We start from the raw sequence: 27,769 nt of genomic DNA, 5'->3' as shown, positions 1-27,769 counted from the left end.
AAGACTCATGCTATTGCACTATTGCTAATCCATACCCTAGTGCACCTTCCACCTTCTGCCTCCCAGCCCTGCAAACATCAGTGCAGCTAGAGCCAGCAATGCATTCTCCTGTTACATTAATAAAAATTTTACAGCACGGTGGCAGGAAATGCATTTTCAGTTCATCTGCTGCAGCTATTAGCTTACCAGGAAATGGCTGTCTGGCAGGCAGCCACGGCTTCTTACTTAAAGGGCAGCACACACCCAGAGGAAGAGAGGGAGAACCAGAGCAAGAGGACTGCACTGGCCTAATGGACACATCGCTGAGGCACTGTAAGTACCTGCAGCTGCCACTCAGAATGGGGGTGGGGACTGGGGAGAGAGAGAGAGCATCTGGACACTTGAATGCAGATGTAAACTCACATGTAGCAGAGACACCAGGAAGCTGAGTCACTCTCTGGCTGGAAATGCTCCCGCGCTGGTAGTGGATAGTGGGTGCATGGAAGGGGAAAGGATGGATTTGGCTTGTTCCATTTACTTATTTTTGGATGAATCTGGGCTTTGTGAAAGCAACTCCCTGAGAGCACTGGCTAGAGCCAGGGGAAGGAGTCGAATGGGAGGAGATCAGTAAACTTCCTCCACGCAGCCCTATGGATGCTCCTCAGTCCTCACCTGGTCCTCACCTGAAGCCCACGTGACTAATCCAGCTGTGGGTGCCAGTACAGCTCTGCCAATGCACTTCAATCTTCCACCACAGCCCCTGCTATTCCAGTCCTGGCCCTGTATACAACTCTACCAATGGACCTCCATCTTAACCTAAATCCACTAGCTCAGAGCCAGAGGTATGCCCTACATGCTGGTGCCCAGTTTCCATGGTGATGGGCAGAGTACAAGAACCTGAATAGAAAAGAAGTGATGCTATTGAGAGAATCACAGCAGGCTCTGTTATTAATTCATTGTCTTAATAAAGTACGTTGGGGCCAAAATCTTCTTAACATCAACTTGGCCAGACGTAGAGCTTGCCATAGGTGTGCAGCACTGGCTGGGCTATTCCAGGCCAGTGGCTAGTTAATAGGGACGCACTGCTGGAGAGTCTCATCTAGCTGCCAATTACCTTTACAACACTGGCTGAAGCTGGGAAGTCTCGTTAGCCTCATTTCGCAGACAGGAAGACCAAGGCCTGGAGAGACAAAATGTCCTGTCCGAGCTCACCTGTGACAGGGCTGAGGCCTGAACCCTGGATCCCCATCTAGCACCTTAGCACCAAGTGCATTCTTCCTCCTCTGCTAAGGGGCAGTTACTAATGACCCCACAGCACTTCTATAAGAGAAGGGTGACAAAGGTTAGAACCCAGCCCCCAACTGTCTCATCTCTGCAGGACTAGCAAGAGTTAGGCCTTTTTCTGGGCCAGTAAAATCAGAAGATGCACAAAGACCAGATAGGTTGGTGTGACGGGGTGCACACTGCTAGTGGCGCTGCGTCCTGGTGGCTCTGGGGATTAACACTGGCCAGGCATTGCCCCCTCCTCTGGCAGCGTCTCTCCCAGCATCCTCTGGCCATCTGCCACTCAAGGGCACCTCTTTGTGACTCAGCCCTGTGGCCAGGTCACCACATGTTTCTCCTTCTGGAGGGTGGAGGTAATATATAACATTTGTCTGAGTTTAGCTCATCTTTGGTGCTTGTCATCAGTTGATCTCAGAGCGCTTTACAAAGCCAGTCAGTAGCATCATCCCCATTTCACAGATGAAAAAACTGAGACACAGGAAGGTGAAGTGACTTGCCCAGGGTCATCCTATAGCAGAGCTAGGAATAGAACCTAGGTTACTTAATCCCAGCCCAGGGCACTGTCCCCTACACCGCAGCCTCCTTACTAACAGCCAGCCACCTCTTTGCTTACTGCACTGTACCTCTCCAGTCTGGATGGGGGCAGACACAGCGGTAAAAGCAATGGAATGAGTTAAATTTCTGTCCTTTAGAAAAATGAAGGTGGGGACAGGCTCACAGTCTATAAATACCTTCAAGGTAACAGTATTAATGAAGGAAGGGAATTGCACACAGCCCCTGGAGATGGCTAGGCAAAGGGGCAAAGGCTTGTAGGTAGGGAAGGACACGTTTGTAGGCTAGCTGTAGTCGCAGGAGAAAGTCCTTAGAGGTGACCGCAGCTGTGTGCAGAATGCCCCACACTGAGGTGGGCAAAGGTGTTATTCCAAACTTTGTGCTGGCTTCCCCTGTAGTCAGGCCAGTCAACCCTGGCTCAGCTCGACTGGGATGCTCCCAAAATTCATCAGTCTCCAATGCCAAGGGCTGAACACAGGATGTTTGCTGCCATCCCATTGGTCACGAGGCTGGTGTGTTCCACACCTTGCATCTGTCTGGTTTTTGGGGAAGGGACCACCCGCTACCCTGTGTTTGTACAGGGGCAGATCCTCAAAGGGATTTAGGTACCTAACACCAACTGAAGTCCCTGAAGATCTGGGCCACATGGCTGAGCACATGGGGCCCTGGTCTCAGTTGGTCCTCAGGCACTGCCATAATAGACATCATTCATAATATTCACAGATTTTTATTCAAGGAATTTTCTAAGTGATTATCTGATATCAGCATGCAGTGCTGGACTTCCCCAGTTTCTCCTGGGGCTGACCCTTGTTTTCCCTGGGGCACAACATTCGTATCCTCCCATTCCTCCTGGGGTGTTGGGTCTCCCCCATCCTCGGCCCCAACCGGCAGCTTCCTCATTTGCTACTGGGGTGAGGCACAGGGCCTCCCTTTTAGCAAGGTGTGCCATTGCACTCCCACCGTTTTCTGCTGGGTGTCATCTTTCTTGTGGGGCCATAGTGAGCTCCTGGGAGGTGGGGCCATGTCTCTCTGCTGGGGGTGCAGCATTAGGGCTTCTAGTTCCCCAATGGGGATCCCCTTTTCTGGGCACAGTGGTGAGCCCCCGAGTCTGGCTGAGAGCAGAACGGCTGAGGACAATAGGAACCAGCTGTGTGTGGAATGCAAATACAATTCTAAATCAGGTGTCTCAGCCCAGCCTCCTGAGCCCATCTTCCTGGTTCCTTTTGCCCTTGTCTTTTGGGCAGGAGGCTAGACTGGCAGTGTCCTTCAGTGCTTGCTTGCCTGGCTGCCACGAGAAGGTGCTGAATTCCCGTGCTGGAAGGTTTGGGTACCCACTCCTATACTTGGCAGGCAACCTCAGTCTTGCCACATTTCAACCTATCATCAGGTATGCAGGGCCCAGAGCGCATCCTGGGTGTCCCCTGCACAGCCAGCCCAGCTAACAACCTTCCCCCCAGCCAGGCAGCTTCATTGGCTGCGACTGTCCTTCCTGTGGCTCGTGATGTCCTGCAAAGGAGGCCATGAGAGGGGGCTGTGGGGAGGGGAAGGAGAAGGAAAGAAAGGATGGTAGAAAAGAGGGTGGAACAGACAGAAAGAAAGAAGTGACAAGGGAAAGAAAGGCATGAAAGTAAAAGCTAGGCAGGAGGGAGAAGAACAAGGAAGGAAGGTCTGTGATACATAAGGGAGAGGTTTATTAAACTTTAACAGAAAAGAAACCCCAGTTTGAGAGGAGGGGACCAGCTATATTTAGTGTTGGGTAGGATGTCAGCTCTGAAAATAGCCTGCTAATGAAATCCTCTCTCCCTCTGTCACATAGAGTGGGCAGGGGAGGGCTGGAACACTCTCACACCCGCAGCTGAGGAGCTCCTGACATTCACAATGACTCGTCCTTTTTCATTTTCCGGTTTCTCCTATTCTTAACTTCTTCTGCCTTACGTTAAGCAGAGGAGTTGCACTGGCCAAAAAAGTGAATGTGGGGGCGGTGCTGCTAAGCTACTGCCAAATCCCCAGCAACATGTGACCAGATTGGCAATTTAATACCAACTCTCTCTCACACACACACTGAAGTTAAAGTCACATTGAGGCTGGAACTTAGCGGGCTGAAAGCAAGGAAATTCAGAAATGCCACCACGCCAGCCTGAGTGACATTATCAGCCATCCCTGGCTTTAGGGGAGTAGCAGAAAGTCCAGGAGGTGTATTGCATGTGCATAAGGACTGGAGCTGGAGGCAGAGGGGCAAGTGCCATGTCTCTTAGGGCTGGCTCTTAGAACAAGGAGCAGGGAGGCAGGTTGCATGGGGAGGATATGTCATGGGAACTGAAGAGGGATCCAGCACTGGGTAGCCAGCTCATGCAGAGAGTTCATGTCCATAGGAGTTAGGGATGGCAGCAGCAGCAGGGAGGCAGGTCATGTAGAAGGACAAGGCTATAGGAGTGGGGGATTAGAGCAGACAATGGGGAGACCGTTTGCATGGGAAGTGCATGTCTCCTCGATTCACTGATGGGATTGGCAGCTGGAGAGAGGGATGCTTGGGAAGTTCATGCCCAGTGATTCAAGGGGAAGCTAGCTGTGAGCAGCTCACATCCCTGGCAGTCAAGGGGGGAACAGTAGTCAGGAGTTAGGCCACGTGTGCGTCAGGGAGGGAGTCAAACAGCAGAGAGGCAGGCCACCTGGGAAGCACGTGTGCACAGAAATCAGCAAGCATGCCTTGAAAGTACAGAGGTGAATTGGGTCATGTGAAGGGGGTGCACACTGGGCACTGGAGACTGCTGCTAGAAAATGCTCTCCAGATGCAGTCCCAGTGGCCTATGCTGTGAAACCTTCAGGCCTGCTAGATCCCATCCACCTAAGAAACAGCCTGTTATCTAAGGTTAAAGCACCTGTTGGGAAATCTTGCCATGTCCTCTGCACAGAACACATCGTCTTCCTTTTACCTGCATCTTCTGTCCCTCTCCCTCCACCCTTGACTTCTTATCAAGTACAGTTGTGGTCCATTTCCTAGTGGAAACAATCTTCCCCATTAGAAAAGCATCACAAGTGATGTTATTTGGCGCCAACATTGAAAGTCTGAGTGGAGAGGCCAAGAGCTGAGTGGGATATGGAAATGCTGTTCCCTTCTCCATGGTAGAGGTGGTCTCACCGGATCAGGGTTGGGCATATGGGCAGGACAATGAAGGGGAAGTTTGCCTTGTTGCAGTCTACCTGCCCTGTGGATAACCAGAGGCCTTCTGTCTGCAGGGGCAGCCGGTCTGGGACCCTTTCCCAGCACTACATGGGCAAAATAAAAAGAGGGCACCAAGAGAAGGTCATGGCATTGTGGTGCAATGAGTTTGTCACAGATGACTAATGGGTAGAGCTGGCTGCTGCAAACATTGTGGAAGAACTGCTGCCCTATGGTGTGCCCAACCTGGAAACGTGGGCTGGAAGATGTGGTTCAGAAATCTCCCAGCAGTGACACATTTCTACAGAAGAACCCCTTACGGGCACCATCCATTTTGGCAACATACTATATGCCTCAGGGAGCCCTAATCCCTTGGTTGCCACAGTCCATTGCATTAGTGCACAGTCAGTTTTGTAAAGGGACCACTCAGTGGAACAGAAATAAGTCTATTCACAGGACTGCAGCCTGGGAAGTTGCTGCTTTATTTAACTGCATCACAACAGTGTAGGTGTGGGGGAGAAAACACCGTCTGATTAAACAGTAGGTAAGGGAGGGGTGGAGCCTGGCTCCATCCCGTAATACTCTGGGTAACCCATTTAACCCTCTCGTGACCACCTTACTACAGTTAGGGAGAATCAGTGAGAGCCAGTACCAGCAGGTATTCAGGCAGAAAGCACGTTTGAGTCTTGGGTGGTCAAAGTAGGTGACTCAGAGTGCGAAGCTCTGGGTTCCTTATCAGGGTCTTTACAGACTCGCTGTGTGACCTTGTGCAGGTCATGTCCTCTCTCCGTGTCTCAGCTACCCCATCCGTAAGATGGGGATGCTAATGTTAACTTACTGTGTGCTGGCACTGTGAGGCTAAACTTGTTCATGTCTGTAATGTGCCATGAGATCCTCAGAGGAGGAGCTACATAAATGCAAAGTGTCATACCACCAACAATATCACAAACAGAACCCTCCAGAAAATGTAACTGGACAAACAGGCAGGTGAGCAGAGGGACATTTTGTGTTTGATTCTTCATGTTCTTGCAAAGCCTTGAGCAAGCTGTCAGATACCCACAACAAGGCACGAGGAAAGCACAGCAACTACAGCTACCTACATATCGTCATCATTATACACTCAGCTGCTGCTTGTGTGTTTGTGTATTAGTACAGAGGAACTGAAATGCGGTGGCAGATGTAGAAATCTGTTAAAATCTCTGTGAGCAGGGCCTTTCCCCACCTGCCTTACAACCATAGCCCACACGCTGTGTAGAATAACAACCCCGCTCCGGGGTTGGCTTTATCAACAAAGCAACAATAAGAGAAATTTCAGCTCAAACCTGCTCCCCAGGATTGAGTGCAGCTATGGCTCCTCTCTCTCAGCCCACACACTGGATCCTCTTTTCCCAGAGAGCCCCTCCCACCTCCCTTGTATCCAAGTAGCAAATTGAACCACCTGCCTCAGTGGGTCAGCAGAACCCACTTAACTCTTTCCCAGCAGAATCTATGGATGCCAACAGTTTAGGCAGTTCCAGACAAGCTCTGTCAGTCTGTTTCAATCTCAAACCATCTGAGATCTTTGCTAAGGTTTTATTCAGCCCAGCTCCTTATTCACAGCAAACTCCCATTGCAGTCAATGACTAAATCTCATTGCGTGCTGCAAAGTGAGTAAGGAACTCAGAACTTGGCTCTAACAGAGGGCCAGAGTCTGCTCTCAGACTGGCATAACTGCATCAACTCTACCAGAATGAATGCAGTTTGGAACAGCCAGGAATGAGGTATGGGCTCGAAAGGATGCACAGTCGTTTCTTTCTTAGGAAGCTGTGCTGGGCTCAAAGGGAGAAAACAGTAGAAAGTACCTCCATATTTTCTGTTGGCTAGTAAGTGTCATATGCCAAATGAATTATTTGATTTGAATGAGTGGTTGCATCTCCTTCCTCCTATCATAGTTTCTGTTTAGCTTGTGCCTGGAATCCTGGGCTTGCCTGACTAATCCTCCTCTGTGATTTTGTTAATTGGGACAGGAGGAGTCTGCTGTGTTCCCCTCAGCCCCCCTGCCCCCCGCCCCCGGTTGAATTTGTGATCTTCTCACAAAATCCCAGCACCTTGTTGTAGCTTCTAGCCTCATATTGTTTTAAATGACTTTTACATAACACAGGAGGACAGACTAGATGACCATCATGGTCCCTTCTGGCTTTAAAATCACAGAACCTTAGGGCTTGTCTACACTGGCACTTTACAGCACTGCAACTTTCTTGCTCAGGGATGTGAGAAAACACCCCCCTGAGTGCTGCAAGTTTCAGCGCTGTGAAGTGCCACTGTAGACAGTGCACCACTGTAGACAGTGCACTGTAGACAGTGCCGCGTTCCCAGCGCTGGTAGCTACACTCCTCGTGGAGGTGGGTTTTTTTAGAGTACTGGGAGTCCTCTCTCCTAGTGCTCTGCCGCGACTACACAAGCCACGTTAAAACGCTGCCACGGCGTTTTAACCTTGCCAGCGTAGACTAGCCCTTAGAAGTGAGGGGGCAGCAGCACCCCCCTAACTTGGGCTGGCCAGTCAGAAGAGACATGGGTTTTCCTAAACCCTCCCTACCATTTCACTGAAAACCAACCCTCACAGCTTGGATTGTAGCATCAGCAGAGACCAGACATCTTCTGCTTCAGTGTAGGATATTCTCCCTCCCCACTGCACTGCCTGCTACTCTTCAGTGCTTCCAGGCTGATTCATGGTGGTTAATTATTAGACTGTCTGCAAAGGCAGAATCAAAGATGGTTAGACTTGGAGGTGGATGGACAACATGTCTAGAAAATAATGCTAAACTCTGCCTTGGCTTCATTATGTTAAAACGGAAACTCATAACTAAGTAGTTTATGCTCCAAATGTATCTATTTTGTTTTCTTTAACATTTTCGTGAATTTAAAAAAAAAAGCAATGAAAATATTTTTGTGGGGAGGGGGAATTAATTCACCCCTTGAAGCATTGGAAATCCAAACACAGGAAGTAGATAAGAACCAGAAAGTGAAACTCATGAGAAACTGAAACTGACTGGTCTAGTTTCATTGTCCCATTGGCAACAGGTGAAGGAAAAGAGGCAAAGAGTCCTGTGGCATCTTATAGACTAACAGACGTATTGGCGCATAAACTTTTGTGGACATATTCACCCACGAAAGCTTATGCTCCAATACGTCTGTTAGTCTATAAGGTGCCACAGGACTCCCTGCCGTGTTTACAGATCCAGACTAACATGGCTACCCCTCTGATAAGTGAAGAAAAGTAACTGAGATTTCAGGGCTGATACAGTGTTGCTAATCTCAGGGGTTATTAACACAGGGAAACACATAAATAAATATATACATATATATTAGGGGCCAGATCCTCAGATGGTATAAATTGGCATGATGGGGAAAATGATAAATGATATAAAACATGAATGGCCTGAAGAAGGTAGACAGAGGGGAAATAAATGCCCTTTCTCATAACACAAGAAGGAGACATTTAAGGAAATTAAAAGGTGGCAAATTCAAAACTGAATAAAGGAAATCCTTTTTCCCATAATGCACAATTAGACTGTGGAACTCACTGCCACAGGAAGTTGTTGAGGCCAGGAACTCAGCAAGATTAAAAAAGGGATTGGACATTTCTAAAGATAACAAGAATATCCAGTTATAATAGTTAAGGCTAGCAAGTTGTGGAAGGAATATTAAACCTCATACTTCAGGGTTTAAACAAACCTCTAACTAGTAGGGATCAGGATGAGACCTAATGCGGGGAGCAGATAATCCCACATCTGAGGAGAAGGAGCTCATTTCCAGGCTGGCCTTAGATGAGCATCTGTGGTTGCGGCTGCATGCTTTCAGGTTTAATTTAGTACTTATTTGTATTACAGAAGCAGCCCTCCATGAGCAGGCCCTCGTTTTGTTAGGCACTGAACGTGCACACAACATGAACCCTGAAGAGCCTACAGGCTAAATAGACATGGGTGGAAGAAAGGAGAGATTATTATCCCCATTTGACAGACAGGGAACTGGAACAGAGAGGGATTAAGTGATTTACTTAAGGTCACACAGCAGGTCAGTGGCAGAGCTGGACTAGCACCCGGTTGAGATCTGCTCAGGCCTAATTTTTAGGCTCAAACCAGGCAGGGTTTTCCAGCCCAGCTCCCCTCTCCCCCGCCCCACCTGATCTCCCAACCCTGAGTCAGCATCACCATTTCCTGCCCCTGGGCTTCTCTCTCTTCCTCCTGCCAGGGCTGGCACAGGCATCAGTGTGCACTGCTCCTGCCATCTGCAGCCCCTGCTGTGGTGGATATGCTGTGCAATGACTCCTCAGCTGGCACACCCACTCTGGAGTGCAGCACAGCGAGGTGCCAGCTGCTGGAGTGTACAGCTGCCCCCACAGGCGCGTGGAGAAGAGCTGACCTGACCCAACCTGAGCCCAAGAGGGTCCCACTGTTTATCCAGCTGAACATTGTAGTAGGATCCCATCAGGTTGGATGCAAGTCACAAGGTTCTAGAACCCAGCTCTTCTGAGTGTGAAGCCACTGCCTTAACCTCAAGGCCATCCTTCCCAGACCAACCTATGCTGGCATCCAAGCACTTGATTCTCTTCCCACTTCCATGGCTCTGAATCAGGATCCATTCCACTGAAGTCACTGCTGCCAGTGAGCTGGAAATCAGGCCCTGAACTGTAGATCGCTGAGGGTGCAAAGAGTGCTCACGTGTGGAGGAACAAAACCAGAGGCCAGTGTTTGAAAACCTGGCCCTAAGTGGCCAGGTCTAGAGTCTGGCAAGGGTTGACACCTCTGAGCTGTTCAGAGGCATGAGCAATGGATGAATTTTTAAGAAAGATGAATTCAGACTGGAAGAGGTGCAGAGAAGGGCTACAGGATGATCGGAGGAATGGAGAACCTACTTTATGAGAGGAGACTCTAAGAGCTTGGCTTGTTTAGCCTAACCAAATGAAGGCTGAGGGGAGATGTCATTGCTTTCTATAAATACACCAGAGGGATAAACACCTGGGTGGGAGAGAATTTATCTAAGTTAAGAGCCAATGTGGACACAAGAACAAATGGCTATAAATTAGCCATCAACAAGTTTAAACTTGAAATTAGATGAAGGTTTCTAACCATCGGAGGAGTGAAGTTCTGGAACAGAATCCCAAGGGGAGCAGTGGGGGCAAAAAACCTAACTGGCTTCAAGACGGAACTTCGTAAGTTTATGGAGGGGATGGTGTGATGGGACTGCCTACAATGGCATGTGGCCCAACAGCCACTGCTAGTAGTAAAAATCCCCAACGGTTGGAGACAGGACAGTAGATGGGGAGGGCTCTGAGTTACTGCAGAGAATTCTTTCCTAGGTGTCTGGCTAGTGGGTCTTGCCCACATGCTCAGGGTCTAACTGATCACCATATTTGGGGTCAGGAAGGAATTTTTTCCTTGGTTAAATTGGCTGAGACCCTGGGTTTTTTTTTTGCCTTCCTTTGCAGCCTGGGGCCCAGGTCACCAGCAGGTTTAAAGTAGTGTAAACAGTGGAGTCTTTGTAATGTGAAGTCTTTAAACCATAATATGAGGACGGCAGTAAGGGAGCCAGAGGTTCTGGGTCGATTTCAGGAGTGGGTGGGTGAGGTTCTATGGCCTGAGATGTGCAGGAGGTCAGAATACATGATCAGGATGGTCCCTTCTGAGCTCAGAGTCTCTGAGTTCTAGGTGATCAGACTCCCCATTTCTGGCAGGCTGGGAAGATGGAGAAAGAGAAGAGCTGAAGGGGGAAAATGGAGAAAAGAGGGTGGTCAGACCATCAGGGTAGCCAGCAGAGCTCAGCCACTCAGGGATTAAATGAGGGGTTGGGGGGTGAGCCGGGGCCAGAACCGCTGCCAGGGGCAGTTTTGGGGAAGGGGGTGTAGGGGAGAGGCAGCTCTCTCCAGACGGAAATATTGAAATGGAGCCTCCTTAATACGGTTAGGTTTTTTCCTCTCTCTCTTTTTTAATTCTGTTTCAGTCATTATCCAGGGAGCGGATACACCGAGCCCTATGGGGAGTTCTAATGGGCCGATTCAATTTCAGCTGGATGACGCCACTTAGCCAAGGCATTAAGAGCTCCAGCTCCGGGAAAGCGAACGACAGAGGGAGCGACCGGGGGGTCGGAGCGACCGAGCTTGTACCAAGGAGCAGCAAACCCCTCCCCTCTCACCCATTCACAAGACGAGCGCGGCGGAGAGCTGCATTCACAAATCGCCAGCCAGCAACCCTACCCCCCCGCCCAGAGCCACCCCCCATACACACACCCCCAGCACCTACCTGACTAGCCCCCGCAGCACCTCGCCTTGCCCAGCTCACGCTGGCTCCGCGCACCGCCCAGCAGGCTGCAGAGGGAGGACGGGCCGGGTTTGGGCTGGGAACCTGGGCGTCCAGGCTGCTCGCTGTAGAGCGGGATCTCGCTAGCCCTTAACAGCGCATACATAGACCGCGAGCTCGGGTCAGCCCAGGGAGAGGCGGCAGGAGCGGGTCTTGCCCTGGCTCTGAGGAGGACCGAGCAGGAGTTTTCATTCAGACTTTCTCCAGGGAGAGGCGGCCCAGGAGTGTGCGGGGCTCTGGCCCCAGCTAGGAAGGTGCCGTTAGCAGCATGGACCTGCACTGGCCTCAAGGTAAGCGCACCTTGCCCATTGCCACACCGGATGCCCGCGGAGACCCCCGGCTGTCTCCCTGAGCGGAGCAGGCTGTCGTGCACCGAGCTAGGGGGCACAGAACCCCAAAGCTCGCGAGCGATCTCGGGGCGCTGCCTTTCCGGCTCCTCGCCGCTGGCTCAGGGGCGCGCACGGGAGAGCTGAGCCGCGCAAAGCCTGCGGAGCCAGTGGGTGCCGGGGCGCGGCGTGGCACCGCTAGCGCCGCCCTGCAGGGGCTGTGGCGACTCGCGGGCTGCGAGCTCCCGGCTCGCCTCGCACACCCAGCGCAGCAGCTCCCGGGCACTACGGCTTGAGGCGTGTGTTAGCCTGGCCGCTGTGTCCGAGACCCCGGGAGCAGGTAACCCAGTGCCCGACAGGTCCTAGAACCTCGCCCGGTTCCCAAGCAAGCCCCGCTCTGGGAGTGAGGCTGGGCGGAGGCGCTGGCTGGAGAAGGTGCACTCCCACCAGGGTGCCCGCTTTGGGGGTGGGTGCGGGAGCTGAACCGCATAGCACCGGCCACGGGGAAGGCCCGCGGTCCCTCCCCAGGAACACAGGGAGGGAGCCTTTGCAGGAGGCATGGGATGGTGAAGGAGAGAAAGGAGCCCGGCACCGCCTGGCTCACAATCCGGGGTAGAGGCGATCTCCCCGCCCGCCCGGCCCTGTGAAACTCGTTCTTGGCTGCTCGGCATGTTTCCTGCGGCTGAAAGCGCCTGTGAATCATTTGCCTTTACAATCTCCCCCTATGGCCCATTATCGCACAGACTTTACAGGGTTTGGGGTAGCCCGGGGCCATAAAACTGCCCTGCTTCCGGGGCTTGTCAGGCAGCGATCATCAGCCTGGGAGATAGCGGCGTCGGGGCTGGGGGAGGGAAACCTGAGGCAAAGGGTCTCCTGGTTGGAAGTGTCTCATTAGAGTACCTGCGCGGCAGAATAGCAGCTGGCCCCTGCCTGTTAGCCAGGTGGTTGGTCTGGGTTCTCCGCTAAGGGGCTAATGATATGAAATACACACAGTACTGTAGGCAGGAGGGAAAGCAGACTCAGAACAGAGGCATGAATGGCTGTGCGCACTCAGGTTTTTAATGGGGTTATTATGGGTGTATGTGGAAATAGGACTAGACTTGCTTAAGTCAACAGTGAAACTTCCAGGCTGCCATGGGAACTGCACTGGGCACCAGGTTTGGGGAAAGTGGGTATGTCAAGGCCCCGAGGAGATACCAGGCTCCTTTGGTACAGAAAAAATCAGCTGTAAGGCGAATGTGACAGCAGCAGGCAGGCTTCAGTGGGCTGTAGGCCTCCTGGACAAGAAGGTGGGAGTGGGAGTGCTGTCCTTCAAAATCATGGCAGTGCCCCCCGTTCTGCCTCCCCTCTTCCTCTGCCAGGGAAAGGCTGAATTAGAAGGCAGGCAATGGGTATCACCTCAGCTGGAGTTGCACGGTGTGTGTACCAGAGGAGACCCAGGTGTTCTGGAGTCCAAAAGGGGGTTGGAGAAGAAAAAGTGTGATTTTTTTCATGCTCTCAAAAGCTTAGACACTCTGGTGAATGATTCTATACAAACTCCAGAGAGAGAGAAAGATAGATAGATAGATCTGTCTATCTATCTATCGTATATGGGGATGGACAGACAGACAGAGCTAGATATATATGCACACACACACATAAAAGAATGAGTATGGGGATAGACAGACAAAAGAATATGTACAGGGATAGTCAGACATACAGAGAGATAAAGGGGTGCGTATGGGGATAGATAGACACACAGACAAAGATAGCTATCTAGAGCTCAGAAATAAGTGCATGGATTTTGCTCACTTTTTCCAGTATAATTCACCTTTGGGTTGAGATCCAGACTATAAAAGTTCAGCTGACAATGACCCCTCCCCACAGCTATGAGGAAATTGTTATGGCAGTGGGTTTTCAACTTCAACCATGGGCCAAATCCCCAGCTGGGCTGAACTCCTGCAGCTGCCTCTGAACCTGCTGGGAGTCACACGTCCCCAGCCCTTTGCAGGACACGGCCCAGTAACACTATCACGACCAGATTGGTGCTGGAATTAGGAGGCCTGATGTGGTTTCCATCATATATAGGGTTCAATGGCTCTCAGCACCCCCACTATACAAATTGTTCCAATATCCTTGGATCCAGAGGAAAGCAAGCCCCAGTGGCATCTAAATACACAGTATTGGGGCCACCTCCTCAACTGGTGTGAATCAGTGCAGCTCCAATGAATTCAGCTGAGCTCTGCCGATTCACCCTAGCAGAGGATCTGGCCTGTGAATCTCTCGACACACTGATCTGTGGTGGCATGGATATGTCTAGGTAGATACATCAATAGACAGAAATGCTCCTGTGTGAATCTTGAACCCACCCCACCCCTGGTCAGTTTCCTAGCTCCTGTTGCTGCTGCTACTCCCTGCTGAATGGGCTGTTCTCTTGATCTGAAACAGGCTGTAGTAGTTTTTTCTCTCAGCAGTTGCCAGTTCCCTGCCTATTCATCCCTGACTTTTTTCCTTTACCTTTGCCTGCAATATCTATTTCGGTCCATCCTGCTGGCTGGATTGGATTCATCACATCCGGAATGGCAAACAATTTATTGTCATTCAATCCGTTTTTATCCTGTTGGACATCGGGAGCCTTGCTGGGTCCTAGTGCCCATCCTGTCCAGAATCATATCTTCTGAGCCCAGCCTCCACCAAGCCTTGAATCACATCCTCTTGGCCCTGGTACCCACCAGGTTTGGCATTATAGCTACTGAATGCTAGATTCTAACAGGTCCAGAGTCGACTCCACTGAGTCCCAGTGACCAAGCAGGTCTTGAAGTGTACTGTAGTCAGTGGGTCCTAGCCCATATTGGGTCGAAAATCTTCTCTGCTGAGGCTCCTGCCCAGCAATCTGGAATCCTCTCCGATGTGTCTGAGTATCCTGAATCCTATCTGCCAGATCCCCATGCCCAGCAGGTCCTGAAACCTGCTGGATCCTCTATCTCGCCGGTTCCTGAATCCTATCATCTGAGTACAACTTCCTGTTCACAAGATTCTAGTGCCTATCGGGTCCCAGAACCTAGCCATCGGGCCCCAGTGTCCAAGCCTTGCAGGTCCCATTGCCTTTCGAGTCCTTTATCTTAGGGTATGTCTACACTATGGAATAAGGTCGCATTTATAGAAGTTGTTTTTTTAGAAATCGGTTTTATATATTCGAGTGTGTGTGTCCCCACAGAAAATGCTCTAAATGCATTAAGTGCATTAACTCAGTGGAGTGCTTCCACAGTACCGAGGCTAGAGTCGACTTCCGGAGTGTTGCACTGTGGGTAGCTATCCCACAGTTCCCGCAGTCTCCGCTGCCCATTGGAATTCTGGGTTGAGATCCCAATGCCTGATGGGGCTAAAACATTGTCGTGGGTGGTTCTGGATACATATCGACAGGCCCCCGTTCCCTCCCTCCCTCCGTGAAAGCAAGGGCAGACAATCGTTTTGCGCCTTTTTTCCTGAGTTACCTGTGCAGACGCCATACCACGGCAAGGATGGAGCCCACTCAGGTAACTGTCACCCTATGTCTCCTGGGTGCTGGCAGATGTGGTACTGCATTGCTACACAGTAGCAGCAACCCATTGCCTTCTGGCAGCAGACGGTGCAGTACAACTGGTAGCCGTCCTCGTCGTGTCCGAGGTGCTCCTGGCCACATCGGCCAGGAGCGCCTGGGCAGACATGGGCGCAGGGACTAAATTTGGAGTGACTTGACCAGGTCATTCTCTTTAGTCCTGCAGTCAGTCCTATTGAACCGTCTTATGGTGAGCGGGCAGGCGATACGGATTGCTAGCAGTCGTACTGTACTATCTTCTGCCGGGCAGGCAAGAGATGAGGATGGATAGCAGTCATATTGCACCATCTTCTGCCAAGCAGCCATGAGATGTGGATAGCATGCAGTCCTTCTGCACCGTCTGCTGCCAGCCAAAGATGTAAAAGATAGATGGAGTGGATCAAAACAAGAAATAGACCAGATTTGTTTTGTACTCATTTGCTTCCCCCCCCCCCCCGTCTAGGGGACTCATTCCTCTAGGTCACACTGCAGTCACTCACAGAGAAGGTGCAGCGAGGTAAATCTAGCCATGTATCAATCAGAGGCCAGACTAACCTCCTTGTTCCAATAAGGACAATAACTTAGGTGCACCATTTCTTATTGGAACCCTCCGTGAAGTCCTGCCTGAAATACTCCTTGATGTAAAGCCACCCCCTTTGTTGATTTTAGCTCCCTGAAGCCAACCCTGTAAGCTGTGTCCTCAGTCGCCCCTCCCTGCGTCAGAGCAACGGCAAACAATCATGCATCTGAGTTGACAGTGCTGTCCAGAGCGGTCACAATGGAGCACTCTGGGATAGCTCCCGGAGGCCAATACCGTCGAATTGTGTCCACGGTACCCCAAATTCGACCCAGCAAGGCCGATTTAAGTGCTAATCCACTTGTCAGGGGTGGAGTACGGAAATCGATTTTAAGACCCCTTTAAGTCGAACTAAAGGGCTTCATCGTGTGGACGGGTGCAGGTTTACATCAATTTAATGCTGCTAAATTCGACCTAAAGTGTAGACCAGGGCTTAGTCCTGCTGGTCCCAGTGCTCTCCAGTTTCCATGTCCTTTTCTTTGGGTTATAGTAACTTTCAAGTTCTGTGTTCTAGCACCCAGTCGTACTACCCTCAAAACTGCTGGGTTCTACTGTCCTCTCAGCCCTCATATCCTACCTGTTGGGTCATGGTTCCAAACCCTGTGCTTTCTGGGTCCTGTTTCTCTCCAGCTAGTTCATGCTACCTGCATGAAATCTAGTGTCCTATGGGATCCAGATCCTACCCTCTGGTGCCTCTCTAGATCCTGAGTGTGATCCACTGGGCCAGGCCCTATACTGAGGCACAGCCATGGAGTTAGCATCAGTACTGCTCACATGCCCTGGACAAAGTCATAGAATCACAGAAGGTCATAGAAGATTAGGGTTGGAAAAGACCTCAGGAGGTCATCTAGCTCAACCCTCTGCTCAAAGCAGGACCAACCTCAGCGAAATCATTCCAGCCAGGGCTCTGTCAAGCTGGGCTTTAAAAACCTCTAAGGAAGGAGATTCCACCACCTCCCTAGGTAACCTATTCCAGTGCTTCACCACCCTCCTTGTGAAATGTTTTTTCTTAATATCCAACTTAGACCTCCCACACTGTGACTTGAGACCACTGCTCCTTGTTCTGTCATCTGCCACCACTGAGAAAAGCCTACCTCCATCCTCTTTGGAATCCCCCTTCAGGTAGTTGAAGGCTGCTATCAAATCCCCCCTCACTCTTCTCTTCTGCAGACTAAATAAGCCCAGTTCCCTCATCCTCTCCACATAAGTCATGTGCCCCAGCCCCCCAATCATTTTTGTTGCCCTCGGCTGGACTCTCCAATTTGTCCACATCCTTTCTGTAGTGGGGGCCCCAAAACTGGATGCAATACTCCAGATGTGGCCTCACCAGTGCCGAATAGAGGGGAATAATCACTACCCTCAATCTGCTGGCAATGCTCCTACTAATGCAGCCCAATATGCCATTAGCTTTCTTTGCAACAAGGGCACACTGATGACTCATATGCAGCTTCTCATTCACTGTAATCCCCGGGTCCTTTTCTTCAGAGCTATCGCTTAGCCAGTTGGTCCCCAGCCTGTAGCAATACCTGGGATTCTTCCTTCCTAAGTTCAATCCCCTCTCATTCAGCCTTTCCTCCAGGCTCTTGTGCTCTCCAAATTCATTCTCCAAGTTCACTCTGTGTGGTCCTACATACTGTATTACCAGTTCAACTAGTTATTCATAATCTGAGGTCTCAAGGACTGTAGCTGTCCAGCCTACACATTAGCGGTGCAGCATGGAAGTCCTATGAGCCCATGTGCCTTCCCTACCCCGCTTTCTCTAGACATCCAGGACTACCTTGGGTTCCTTAGGGCCAGATGTTTTTGTGCACCCACTGGGTTGGGAGTCACACAGAAACTCCCTTGAATTAGCCATCACAATGGCTCAGCATCCTTGTATCTCACTAGCTCAGACTGCCATTTACACCTAATGACTCTGTACCCTTCGAACCCATTCAGTCAATAATGTACACTTCTGGGGAGAAGCTCATTCAGACTGTCCATTACAGAGTGGTGATTGTGAGCACATCTCGTTAGTCTGGTACATTTCATGGCCATCTGTATTCGTCCTGGCATTTGCTGGATCTTATTGCCCTTCCCCGCACTTCACCCTTCCCTCTTAAATTAATTTCTTCTGGTCTTATTCCTGGCTGTCCATCTGACTAGGGACCACCTGTCTGAGAAAACCCCACATTTACTGTCAGTGCTACCTGGTCTGGATCATTAGCCAGAACAGCCCCCACTGGTGGGATGGTGGCTAGAGAGAAGGCATTATAAAAATACTGAAACCACTTGTCCAACTCTTATTAAGAAATGCTGAAAATCCACTGTTATGCAAAGGCAGTTCTGGCACATCTTTGAAGTCTCTTTAAGCAGTTGATCCTAACCCCTTCCTCCCTTAAAGCAGACTGGAGATCTTAGCAGCACAATACAATACAATGGAATCAGATTGGTTGCCTTTTCTTTCCTTATGGAGACTAGGGACAGGACAGATCTCACTTTAACAATCAAAGTAAGTTGCCTTTGCTCTTGGCTGTTCTTTCAAGGTCAGCCTAGCTAATGAAAGTCAATCTTATCTCCACTTTGTATATTGCCTGGGTAGTATTTTACCCATAGTTCCTGGCCTACAGGCAAGTCTTCTTCTCTGCCATCATCAGACTGGTTTGCTGAATATGTCTAAAGCTAGTGAAGAGGGTCAGTATTTAAATAGCTTCCTTCTGCAGAACTGTGGGCTGTGAAAACATCCATGCAGCATATGGTTGCCTGTAGAACTTGCAAGATGAGGACAGATTGTCCTAAGAAAGCCAGAAAATACTGCATAGCAACCCAGCTGTCAGTCGAAAATACATACTGTTGATAGGTACCACCAATAGGTACAGTAAAAGATCATGACTTAAAATGATTTGCAACCCAGGTTGGGGTTGTTTTCAGTGTACAACACAAAACAATTAACTTTCCCTCCTTAGGTGTTGTTGGGACACTTTGTGTACCCCAATTTGCACACAGAAGCACTATAAGAACTATCTAGCTCCATGAGGCTGTAACTAGAATCCTTAGGCACGCAAATCCTGATCACATTTTTCTTCCTCCTCCCCCAAGGACTGCCCATATTCTAAGGTCACAGGTGTCTTGCTCAGGTTATTGTCAGGTGACCAGATAGCAAGGGTGAAAAGTTGGGACAGGGAGTGGGGGGTAATAGGCACCTATATTTGGGGCTTTGTCTTATATCAGCACTGTCCCTATAAAATCGGGACATCTGGTCACCTTAGGTTATTGTTCCTCCTACAGGCCATACCCAGGTCCAGAAATGCTGTCATCATGAGAGAGCATTAATCCCTGAATCTGAGTCAGATGGCAAATACCTTCCATCCATGGATCTTCCTCTGAATATTGGTCTCACCTTGAGGCTCCCCTAAAAACCATGGTTGGAGACCATTCCCATCCCTGTGACCACCTGGCACAAAGCCAGAATGAGTTTCCAGTGCTGCAATGAGAATCAGGAAGTACTGCTTTCTGAAAACAAAATCCTGGCAGCCTCTATGCAGGTAGCATATCCTCTGACAAACCCCAATTGCCTAGAGCAAATCTGGTTAGCACGAACATTTTGTCACTATTGAAAAAAAAAGCTTTTCTCTGAGTGCTCATGAAAGAAGTAAGCATGATCTTTACATGTCATGGGATATGAATGGAAATGCTCTGGAGACCCCAACAAAAAACACTGGGAAACTAAGTTTGAATCAAAGACATCAGAGATTGAGATGTTGGCTCATCTTGTTCATCCCTGTCCAGTGCAGGGATTGATCCATAAAGTATATGTTCAGCATTGTGTGCAAGCGAGGGAAGGGTGGGGTGGGTGGGGTGGAAACACCAGGACAGATCATCATTCTCTTCCCAGTTCTGTCCCAGGCTCTCTGTGTGGCTTTGGAGAAGTCACTTCACATCTCTGGGCTTCAGTTGCCACCTCTCTAAAACAAGGACAATACTTCCCTACATTGGAGGTGTGGGACTTAACTCCTCAGTATTTGCAAAGTGCTTTGAGATCTGAAGCTGGGAAGTGCTAGCAAAGATCAAAATATTACTCTTTGCTTGAGTGACTGGTGATAGAGCAATAGACCTCACCATTGAGAAATGTTTCTTAATAGCCGACTAAGTCTCCCTGTCCTCATACTCACTCCAGTCCTCCCAGTTATGCCCAGTGGAATAATTCCTCTCCCTCCCTGGTGTTTATGCTCCTGTGATAGTTTGTCCATGGCTTTCCCATCACCCTTTGCTTCCCGGTTTGTTTCAATGCTGGAGTTACGGTTGTAATTCAGGTGTCTTTTCTCTCTCCTGCTCTGTTCCACTTCCCTAGGATTTTCCGATGTGCCCTGATGCTGCAAGCCCTTGTTGCTCTCATCCAGAGTGGCTGAACTCAACAGTGACAAGACAATGGATCTGCCTGCTGAGGACTTCCAACAAGTCCTCTCCATTGACCAGATACGCTCCATCCGTGCCAGCAATGACTACGTGGAGAGACCTGCCGTCTCCTTCAAGCAAGCTCGGTCCAACCCATCCCTCTCACAGCAGGCCCACAAGCAAGAGTGGTCTCAGGACTGCCTGGTGTCTTCCACCTTCCACGACCTGCACCGCAGCCACAGCCAACACCACCAGATGTCGGCCTTGCAGCAGCACCTGAGTCATTCCAGCACTGCCAGCTCTGTGTCTCACAGCACCACTGCCTCGGACCAGCGGCTGCTGAGCGGGGTCACGCCCTCACATTCTGGGCACTCACTCATCCGGACACAGCCCAGAGCGGGTGACCTGAAGCCCGAGGAACCGCTGAAAGGTGTGGTGGAGAAGGCCACTCTGCACTCTGGACACCTCTTCATCTGCGAGGAGTGTGGGCGTTGTAAGTGCGCCCGCTGCACAGCCACCCGCAGCTTGCCCTCCTGCTGGGTCTGCAACCAGCGCTGCCTCTGCTCTCCAGAGAGTCTCCTCGACTATGGGACTTGCCTGTGCTGCGTCAAGGGTCTCTTCTACCACTGCTCCACTGACGATGAGGACACCTGTGCCGATGACCCCTGCTCCTGCAGCTCGGGGTCCTGCTGCGCCCGCTGGGCTGCTATGAGCTTCCTCTCTCTCCTCATGCCCTGCCTCTGCTGCTACTTCCCTACGCTGGGGTGCCTCAAACTTTGCCAGCGGGGCTATGACAGTCTGAAACGTCCTGGCTGCCGCTGCCAGAACCACACCAACACAGTCTGCAGGAAGATCTCCTCCTCCAGTGGCACACCTTTCCCTAAGACTCTGGATAAGCCGGTATGACATTCCTGGGGAGCAGAGTTGGCTATTCTTCTTCTCCTTCACCTCCCTCTGCTGCACACCCCCTTTGGGCACAAAGCAAACAGATGAACAATCCGCCAGCCACCAAGCCCCACAAAGGGAGTGTGAAGCATGTTCTTGAGACAAAGGAATTGTGCTTCTGTGCCCAAGCCCCACATGACAGGTTTTGCACATTTTGGCAAAGGACCAGGACAGAGGGAATCAGAGGCTGACAGTGCACTCGTGATCAACAGGGGGCTTTCAACATGGGACCTGGCTCAGGACTCTGTGACCTCAAAATGCCTTAGGAGCTGTTTTTCTGTGGTGGGTTTCAAAAGGGTGACATGTCCAAGCACTAGAAGCCTCTGGGGACCAGACCACAGAACCCATTTTCTCTCTGCAGCTTTCCTAAGTGGCACCTCCCACAGGCTTTCCCTCAGTTTCCTATGCTGTTGTGCTATAGGCCAGTCTCTGCAAAGGGAGATGGGCCACTGCAATGTACCAACCAATGGCAACACCTTAGTCCCCTCCCCTTAGCAGAACAAGAGAGAAAGCTCTCAATAATTTCAAGGTAAAAAGGAAAATAAGTGAGCCCAAATATCCAGTTTTTAGGAGCTCACTGGTCAGTGGAAATAGGACATGGATAGATTAAGGATCACGCTGGCATGGAAAGGGTGTGAAAGGGTGATGTGGACAGAAAGGAGTCCCACTCTCACTTGGGTACATCAGTGGATCTTCAGCAAGGGGAATTCACTGTAGTAATTGGTATTTCAAAGTAGATTTGGCTAAGAGAATGAAGCAGGTTAAATCCCAGGCTGAGGGTCAGGGGGACTGGATACCCTGAGGGAGTGGTAAAGGTCTGCTTGCAGAGCCTTACAATTTGTAAAGTGTCACTGTGACTCTAGCTCAGGTTGGTGGTGACTGACAGGTAACACCACGTGTTTAGTGGTGAGTTGGTGGTTTCAGTCTGTCCATTGGTGGTAATCCTCTACCACAAGTGATACTCCTGTTGGCAGGCTCAGTGTAGAGGCCAAGAACTGGGTGGGTCATGGAGCCTGGCCTTCCTTCTTAACTCTGGATGTCAGAGAGAGATATATGAGTAGGGCAGTGTGTAGGAGGCTTGCCCTTCTGCCCTGCCCAGTAGATCAACAGAGTCCTTCAGTCTCTGGGGCTGTCAATCTGGTACCTTTCACCAGCACTGAATTCACTTTAATAAAAGAAAAGGAAAGCTGAACCTTAAAAAAAAATTAAGAACCCCGACTTCTCTCCTTGTGCTGATGCTGTAAAAATGATCATGTCCTTGCCTGGGCCTGAAAATGGTGCTTAGCTGAGGCTCCAGCTTTGGGCTGGTGGGGAAAGGGAGATCTGTGTGTTAGAAAGCTGAACAGGATGGGTAATGCATGAAGCCAGCCTTCCCTCCTCAGCCAAAGCGCCTCAGCATCCTCACTCATCTCCACATATTATAGAGAAAGCTACACAAAAGCGGATTGGCTGCATAGGTATGCATCCTATAAGCAAACCTGATATTGACACAGGTGTTCTAAGACAGGTGACACCTTCTGCAAACTAGAGATGGGTCTGAACCAAATCCACAGGTCTGGAAATCTTCAGACTATGGGGAGGTTTGGGTATAGGTGATGGTTCATGGTCAACACCTATAGTAAACCAAACCAAATCCCTGTATCTGAATGTTCCTGGTCCTTGAGGAAGTTCAGATCCAGATTGTAATCCGAAATTTCCGGCTCACTCATCTCTGCTGTAAAAACATGGTGCCAAACTCTCAGTTACAACCTCAACGACTTCAGAAACTTGGCCTGTGGAATGAAAGCCAGGTTGACCCTTCAGTGCTATATCCGACCATCACATCCATCCTCAGAGGCGTGTGTGTGTGTCTGAAGAGAAAAAGGCATAATAACCTTCCTGTTCCATTGGAGTAAAGGTTCGGGAGGGCTATAGGACATGCAAGAGCTGGAAAAATACATGCAACAAATCCCTCAACTGTCCCAAATCTTCCTCCAAGGCACTCCAATGTTTAGGGCACAGACGTCACACACACCTATCCACCGATGACTCCTCTTCCTTTGGAATTACTTTGATATATTTTTGTATATATAAGTATAATGTTACTATGGCTAGGACTATTATAATAATATTCATGATATTGCTGTGACTGGTGCCATATGCTAGGTTTGGCTTCCTGGTACATTTACAAACTCCAAAGGAATATCTCAACTCAGTTGTGCTAATCCTAGATCTTGGTTTATAGGTAATCTGGGGTATTTTACAGGCTCTCCTAACAGCGCTCTGTACTGAGTGGCCTGGTGAATGGGAAGGGTAGGTATAGAAGACAGGAGAAGTCAAGAGTTCTATTCCTAGGTGGAAGTTTGCTCCCTGCTGCGTTGTACCATTGGTGGGGGTCCTCCATTTCAGCCAAGTCCAGAACCATGTTGTGGGAGTTTGCTTGTCCCATTGGAAGCTGGGAAGCATATTTATATAAGGTGTGGCATTCATATGATACACACACACACACACACACACACACACACACACAGCCATGAATTGTTTTAATGCTTCAGAATGAGCAATTCCAAGCATAGCAATGCTATGCAGAGTGATCTGTGAAAAACACCAGGTCTTCCCTGTGAGAGTTCCACTAGACGTGTGTGTGTATAGATGATCAGTCCATATCTCTGTTCCATAAATTATATAATGTATTGCAAACATATATTTATATATGCAACAATAATTAGTGTGATTTATAATTCCAATTTCTGCTGTCAGATAAAGAGTAATGTACACAGAGACATGTATATTGGAGGGACTTCGATAACGAGACGCACCATACTTTTTTCTTCGCTAGCACCATTCACTTTTTACCAGAGTTAGTCAAACATTTTCTGTCATAAGAATTTTTTTAATGGAAAATGACTTCTTCCACAAAATTAAAATTTTTGTGTAAAATGCCCCTTTTCATGGAAAAATGTTTTTATATTATTTTAATAAGAACCCAAAATATTTAGAAAAGGTTTATTTGATGAAAAATCAGTGTAACTTTTCATGGGGAAAAAACAAACATACCCCCACCCCCCCACCTTCCTGATCAGCTTTGCTTTTCATGTTTTCCTTTAAAGGGGTGGGCATGTCCATTCAGTCAATGCCTTTCTTTCTTCACAGTCCATCTTTTCCTCTCACTTGTTCATGGAATGACTTGATAATGGCTTCTTGAATGTTTCCATGGAGAGGAATCATGATGTCATGAAAACACAATGGTGAACTCCTCAGAGTGCTAGAGAAGTTGCGTGGTGAGGGGAAGGGCCTGATCTTCCAGTCCCTGTGAAGGCAACATGCCTATGGAGTACGAGTCTATGGGCATTATGCTTCTGTTATGCGGCCACAGATACCTCCAATAATTGTCAGAAGATTACTGGCAGGTCATGGTGATTTCTGTTTACATGTTCTTTCTTCTGTGCCAGTGTGAAAGTTCCCACTCTGAGAGCACATTGTGCCGTATCATGGGTGTTATGGATCAGGAAATCTGGCCTATTTTGTAATATTTTAGAAATATTTTGCAATTTGTCAATTTTTTAGCAATACATTCTGTAAAATATGGAACACTTGAGTGGAAACCAGAGATTGGACCGAGTCACAAAACATCAGATCCAAGACTGTTCAGTACCAGGACGTTGGTTGGGCCATTCTTGGTGTCAGTTGTGAAATTCAGAACCATGTTCAGAATCTGAGTTGTACTCCCTTCGAAGTTCAGATTTATTTGGATCCAGGGGCTTAGTTGGGACTCATCTCAATTGAAAACTATCAATTTCCTCTTCCAGGCGAGGGGCAGCAGGAGAGTCTATTTATTAGACAAGGACAGAAAACACCAGGCCAGGATTTACCAAAATCTGTCTGAAGGTGAACAACATGGGCTAATTGGTTAATTAATAACAAGTAGTCCATCTTCAACCTGGGTCTCCCTGTGAGTTTCCCAAGATCTCCAGCTTGGTAGAGCTTTCTTCTATTCTGTCAAAATGCAGTTTACCATCAGATATGGATCTAGTGCTGGCTGGGACTGCCACAAAGTGGGAGGGATCAGATCGGCTCCAAATGTGTGCAGCAGGTTGATCTAGTGTTTATGTTTGATTCACCTTGGTGTCCAAATGTAAGTTACAGTTGTCCTCTGACAGAGAGTAAGAGCTTTGACTGGGATTCCCCAGATCTCTCTGTGTACCTGGGATTTTACTGTGGCTTATTCCCAGAGTCTGATTGTTAGACAGTTCCATACAGGGAAAGCTATGCTCAGTGCATGTGGTGTTCTGCATCTGATCTCATTCAGAAAATAAAAGCTGGATGAGGTAGGTTTTCCAGCTGAAATTGGAATAGGCAAAGTGCATTACAGTATACTTAGATGTGGGAAAAGGGACTTATGTCAAAGGACCCTGTTGGGCTCCAAGCTGCTGAAAGGGGGAGATGCAGGGTCTGAGCTGCCTCCCTGTCTGGTCCCACTTTTGGAGCAGAGGAAGGAAAGGAATCTGGCTGTGGGTTCTTGCCTCCCCCAACTGATTCTACTGCTAGAAAGGGAGACAGAGCTGGCCTGTGTGTTGCAGAACTTGCATGAGACAAAAGGGCCCCATAAGAGCCAGGCCTTTAATAGCCACTTGCTTTGCTTGTGCCCCTCTTTATATGAGCTCCAAACACTACTCGGAGGTTTGCACCTTGCAGCTCTCCTCTCTTTTGCACAGGAAGGTGAGGTGCTGCCCACCTCCTAGACTCCTGCACTGGCCAGAAGGGGGCACTGTAGAGTGATGTGAAGTGCCCCCTGCTGCAACAGCACTCTGAGGCCCTGGGGGGCAGGCTAACAGACAAAGAACCACATCCTTGTCCCCACCAAGCCCAGAACCTGAAAACACCTTTAGTCTCATTCCAGAAGCATGGCCCTTTTGAGCAGAGTATCTCCAAGGGGTTTCTAGCTGATGGCTAGTCTCAGATTCACTCACTCCCCACCCTTTGCCCTAAGCCTACTTGCCTGGCCTCTTTCTATTCCCACTTGTGGCCAAAAGGCACCAAAGCACAAAAGAGCAATTTCAGAACAATTGCATTAGTGCAATAAAACCATACTGGAGTTTGCATGGCTAGACTGGCCCGAGGATAAGCAGATGGCACGTTTATAATGTTCCCCAATCCCCAGCACACACTTTGTTATTGATCTCTCTAGCTGCCTTTTGCAACTGTTGCATTTCCAGTCTGAGTGAGCCTGCAGAAGTCTGGGCAGCTGTGGGGGATCCGTGCATATCCACTGTTCTGACTTCTACCGCTCCACACCTGGGAAAAGGGAGAATGGATATGCTTCAGGTGGTCAAGCAAATCTAGTTCAGGATCTTCTTCTGCATGAAGTATCCACAGTCCATTTCTGCTGGGTGCTTACATGCAGTTGAAATACAGTAGTACCCAGCATCCATTCCAGATGGGCAAAGCAATACTACTTAGCATCCACCTCCTTATTCCAATCTGCTTAGGGGTCCTTCTTAGTGCGAGACACTAGTGCAGAGCTCATTAGCAAATGCTTTCTGTCACCGATAGCCTGTGATCAAACCCACCCTGCATTTCTGGGCCCACCTGAAATGGATTCTTTGTTCCACCCCTTACAAGCTACTTCAGAAGATGCCCAAAGGCCACATGTCTAGAAAGACGATGATAGGGAAAGGGGCCAAAGATCTTTCATTATAGTGTGGAGTGCGGTCAGGAAAGACTTTGGATAGATGGGAGCCAAGTTGAACTAAGTCTCTTTCAATCAGTCCCTTGCAGGAAACCTTACATTCAATGGTCTGCATTGTGAATCAGTGCTGACCAAAAGGGAATCAAGTTTTGCATGTGATGCAACTGGGTTTGGAGAAAGAGGGCCAGGCCCTGCTGCCACTGAAGTCAGCAGCGAGACATGCACCAACTTCAATGGGAGTGGGATAGAGCCTGTCAACAGCAAACTCAGGGATTTGTGGTGAATGCAGCCTATGTTGCCCGCCTAGCATCAGGGCATAGTTCCTATGCACACTGAACACCTAGGCTGTGTTAACCCCAACATCAATAGTGATGAGAATTGTTATTTGTGGATGCGGCCCATTCAGTTCCCCCACACTGCTGCTCCAGTCTCCCTTCTCGTCTCTCCCCAACACCCAGCCTTTGTTCAAAGGCTCCTTCACGCACTCTGCTGCCTCCTTATACCCCAGCTATCTGTAGCATAAACTCCTTAGAAGACTCATTCCCTCTTGACTTCAAAGGAAAGCCCAGTACCAAGGACTGCAGCATCTAACTCTCTGTTTATTTGGTACAAAAGGCATCCTGTACAGTGTATAAAGAGAGCCCATCCCACAACGGTCATGTTGAAATTCTTTTGCTGGTCTAGACAGTCTAATACCTGGCCATAATCCTGTTACTGTTTTTTGACAATACTCTTGTACCAGTTATGAAAAAATAAAGTATTTATTTGAAAATTTTATTTTAAAGATAAAAAAATTACCTATTTATTTTAAAGCATCCTCTTCTGTTTGGTTTTCTTCTCTTGCAAGCTAATAACTGTTACTGAACCACTGCTGAAATAAAAGAAGTAATTCTACGGGTGGCTTTCCAGGCCACTGAAAGCAACCATTCAATAAAATATATATATTAATTTTGAAACCTCTCTTTTGTTCTTGTCTCAGGGGGAGGGGTAGAGAGAGGCAGGGCATGGGCACG

At 49.2% G+C, this 27,769-nt stretch overlaps 1 protein-coding gene across 1 annotated transcript; it reads left to right on the top strand.

The window, feature by feature from the left end:
- Positions 1-204: 204 nt before the first annotated feature.
- Positions 205-27,712, top strand: SPRY3 (sprouty RTK signaling antagonist 3). Its single transcript, XM_048863247.2, has 3 exons — positions 205-312; positions 10,955-11,600; positions 20,100-27,712. The coding sequence occupies exon 3, from the start codon at positions 20,177-20,179 to the stop codon at positions 21,047-21,049; it is 873 nt and encodes a 290-aa protein (XP_048719204.1). The 5' UTR covers positions 205-312; positions 10,955-11,600; positions 20,100-20,176; the 3' UTR covers positions 21,050-27,712.
- Positions 27,713-27,769: the final 57 nt, after the last annotated feature.

This window comes from Caretta caretta, chromosome 9 (assembly GCF_965140235.1).
Source record: "Caretta caretta isolate rCarCar2 chromosome 9, rCarCar1.hap1, whole genome shotgun sequence".
NCBI lineage: Eukaryota > Metazoa > Chordata > Testudines > Cheloniidae > Caretta > Caretta caretta.
The sequence above is the reverse complement of the archived record's forward strand: the minus strand, read 5'-3'. Positions and strand labels throughout refer to the sequence as shown.

Coding starts and splice junctions, on each gene's coding strand:
- SPRY3 (XM_048863247.2), top strand. CDS start 20,177: ATGGATCTGCCTGCTGAGGACTTCCAACAAGTCCTCTCCATTGACCAG.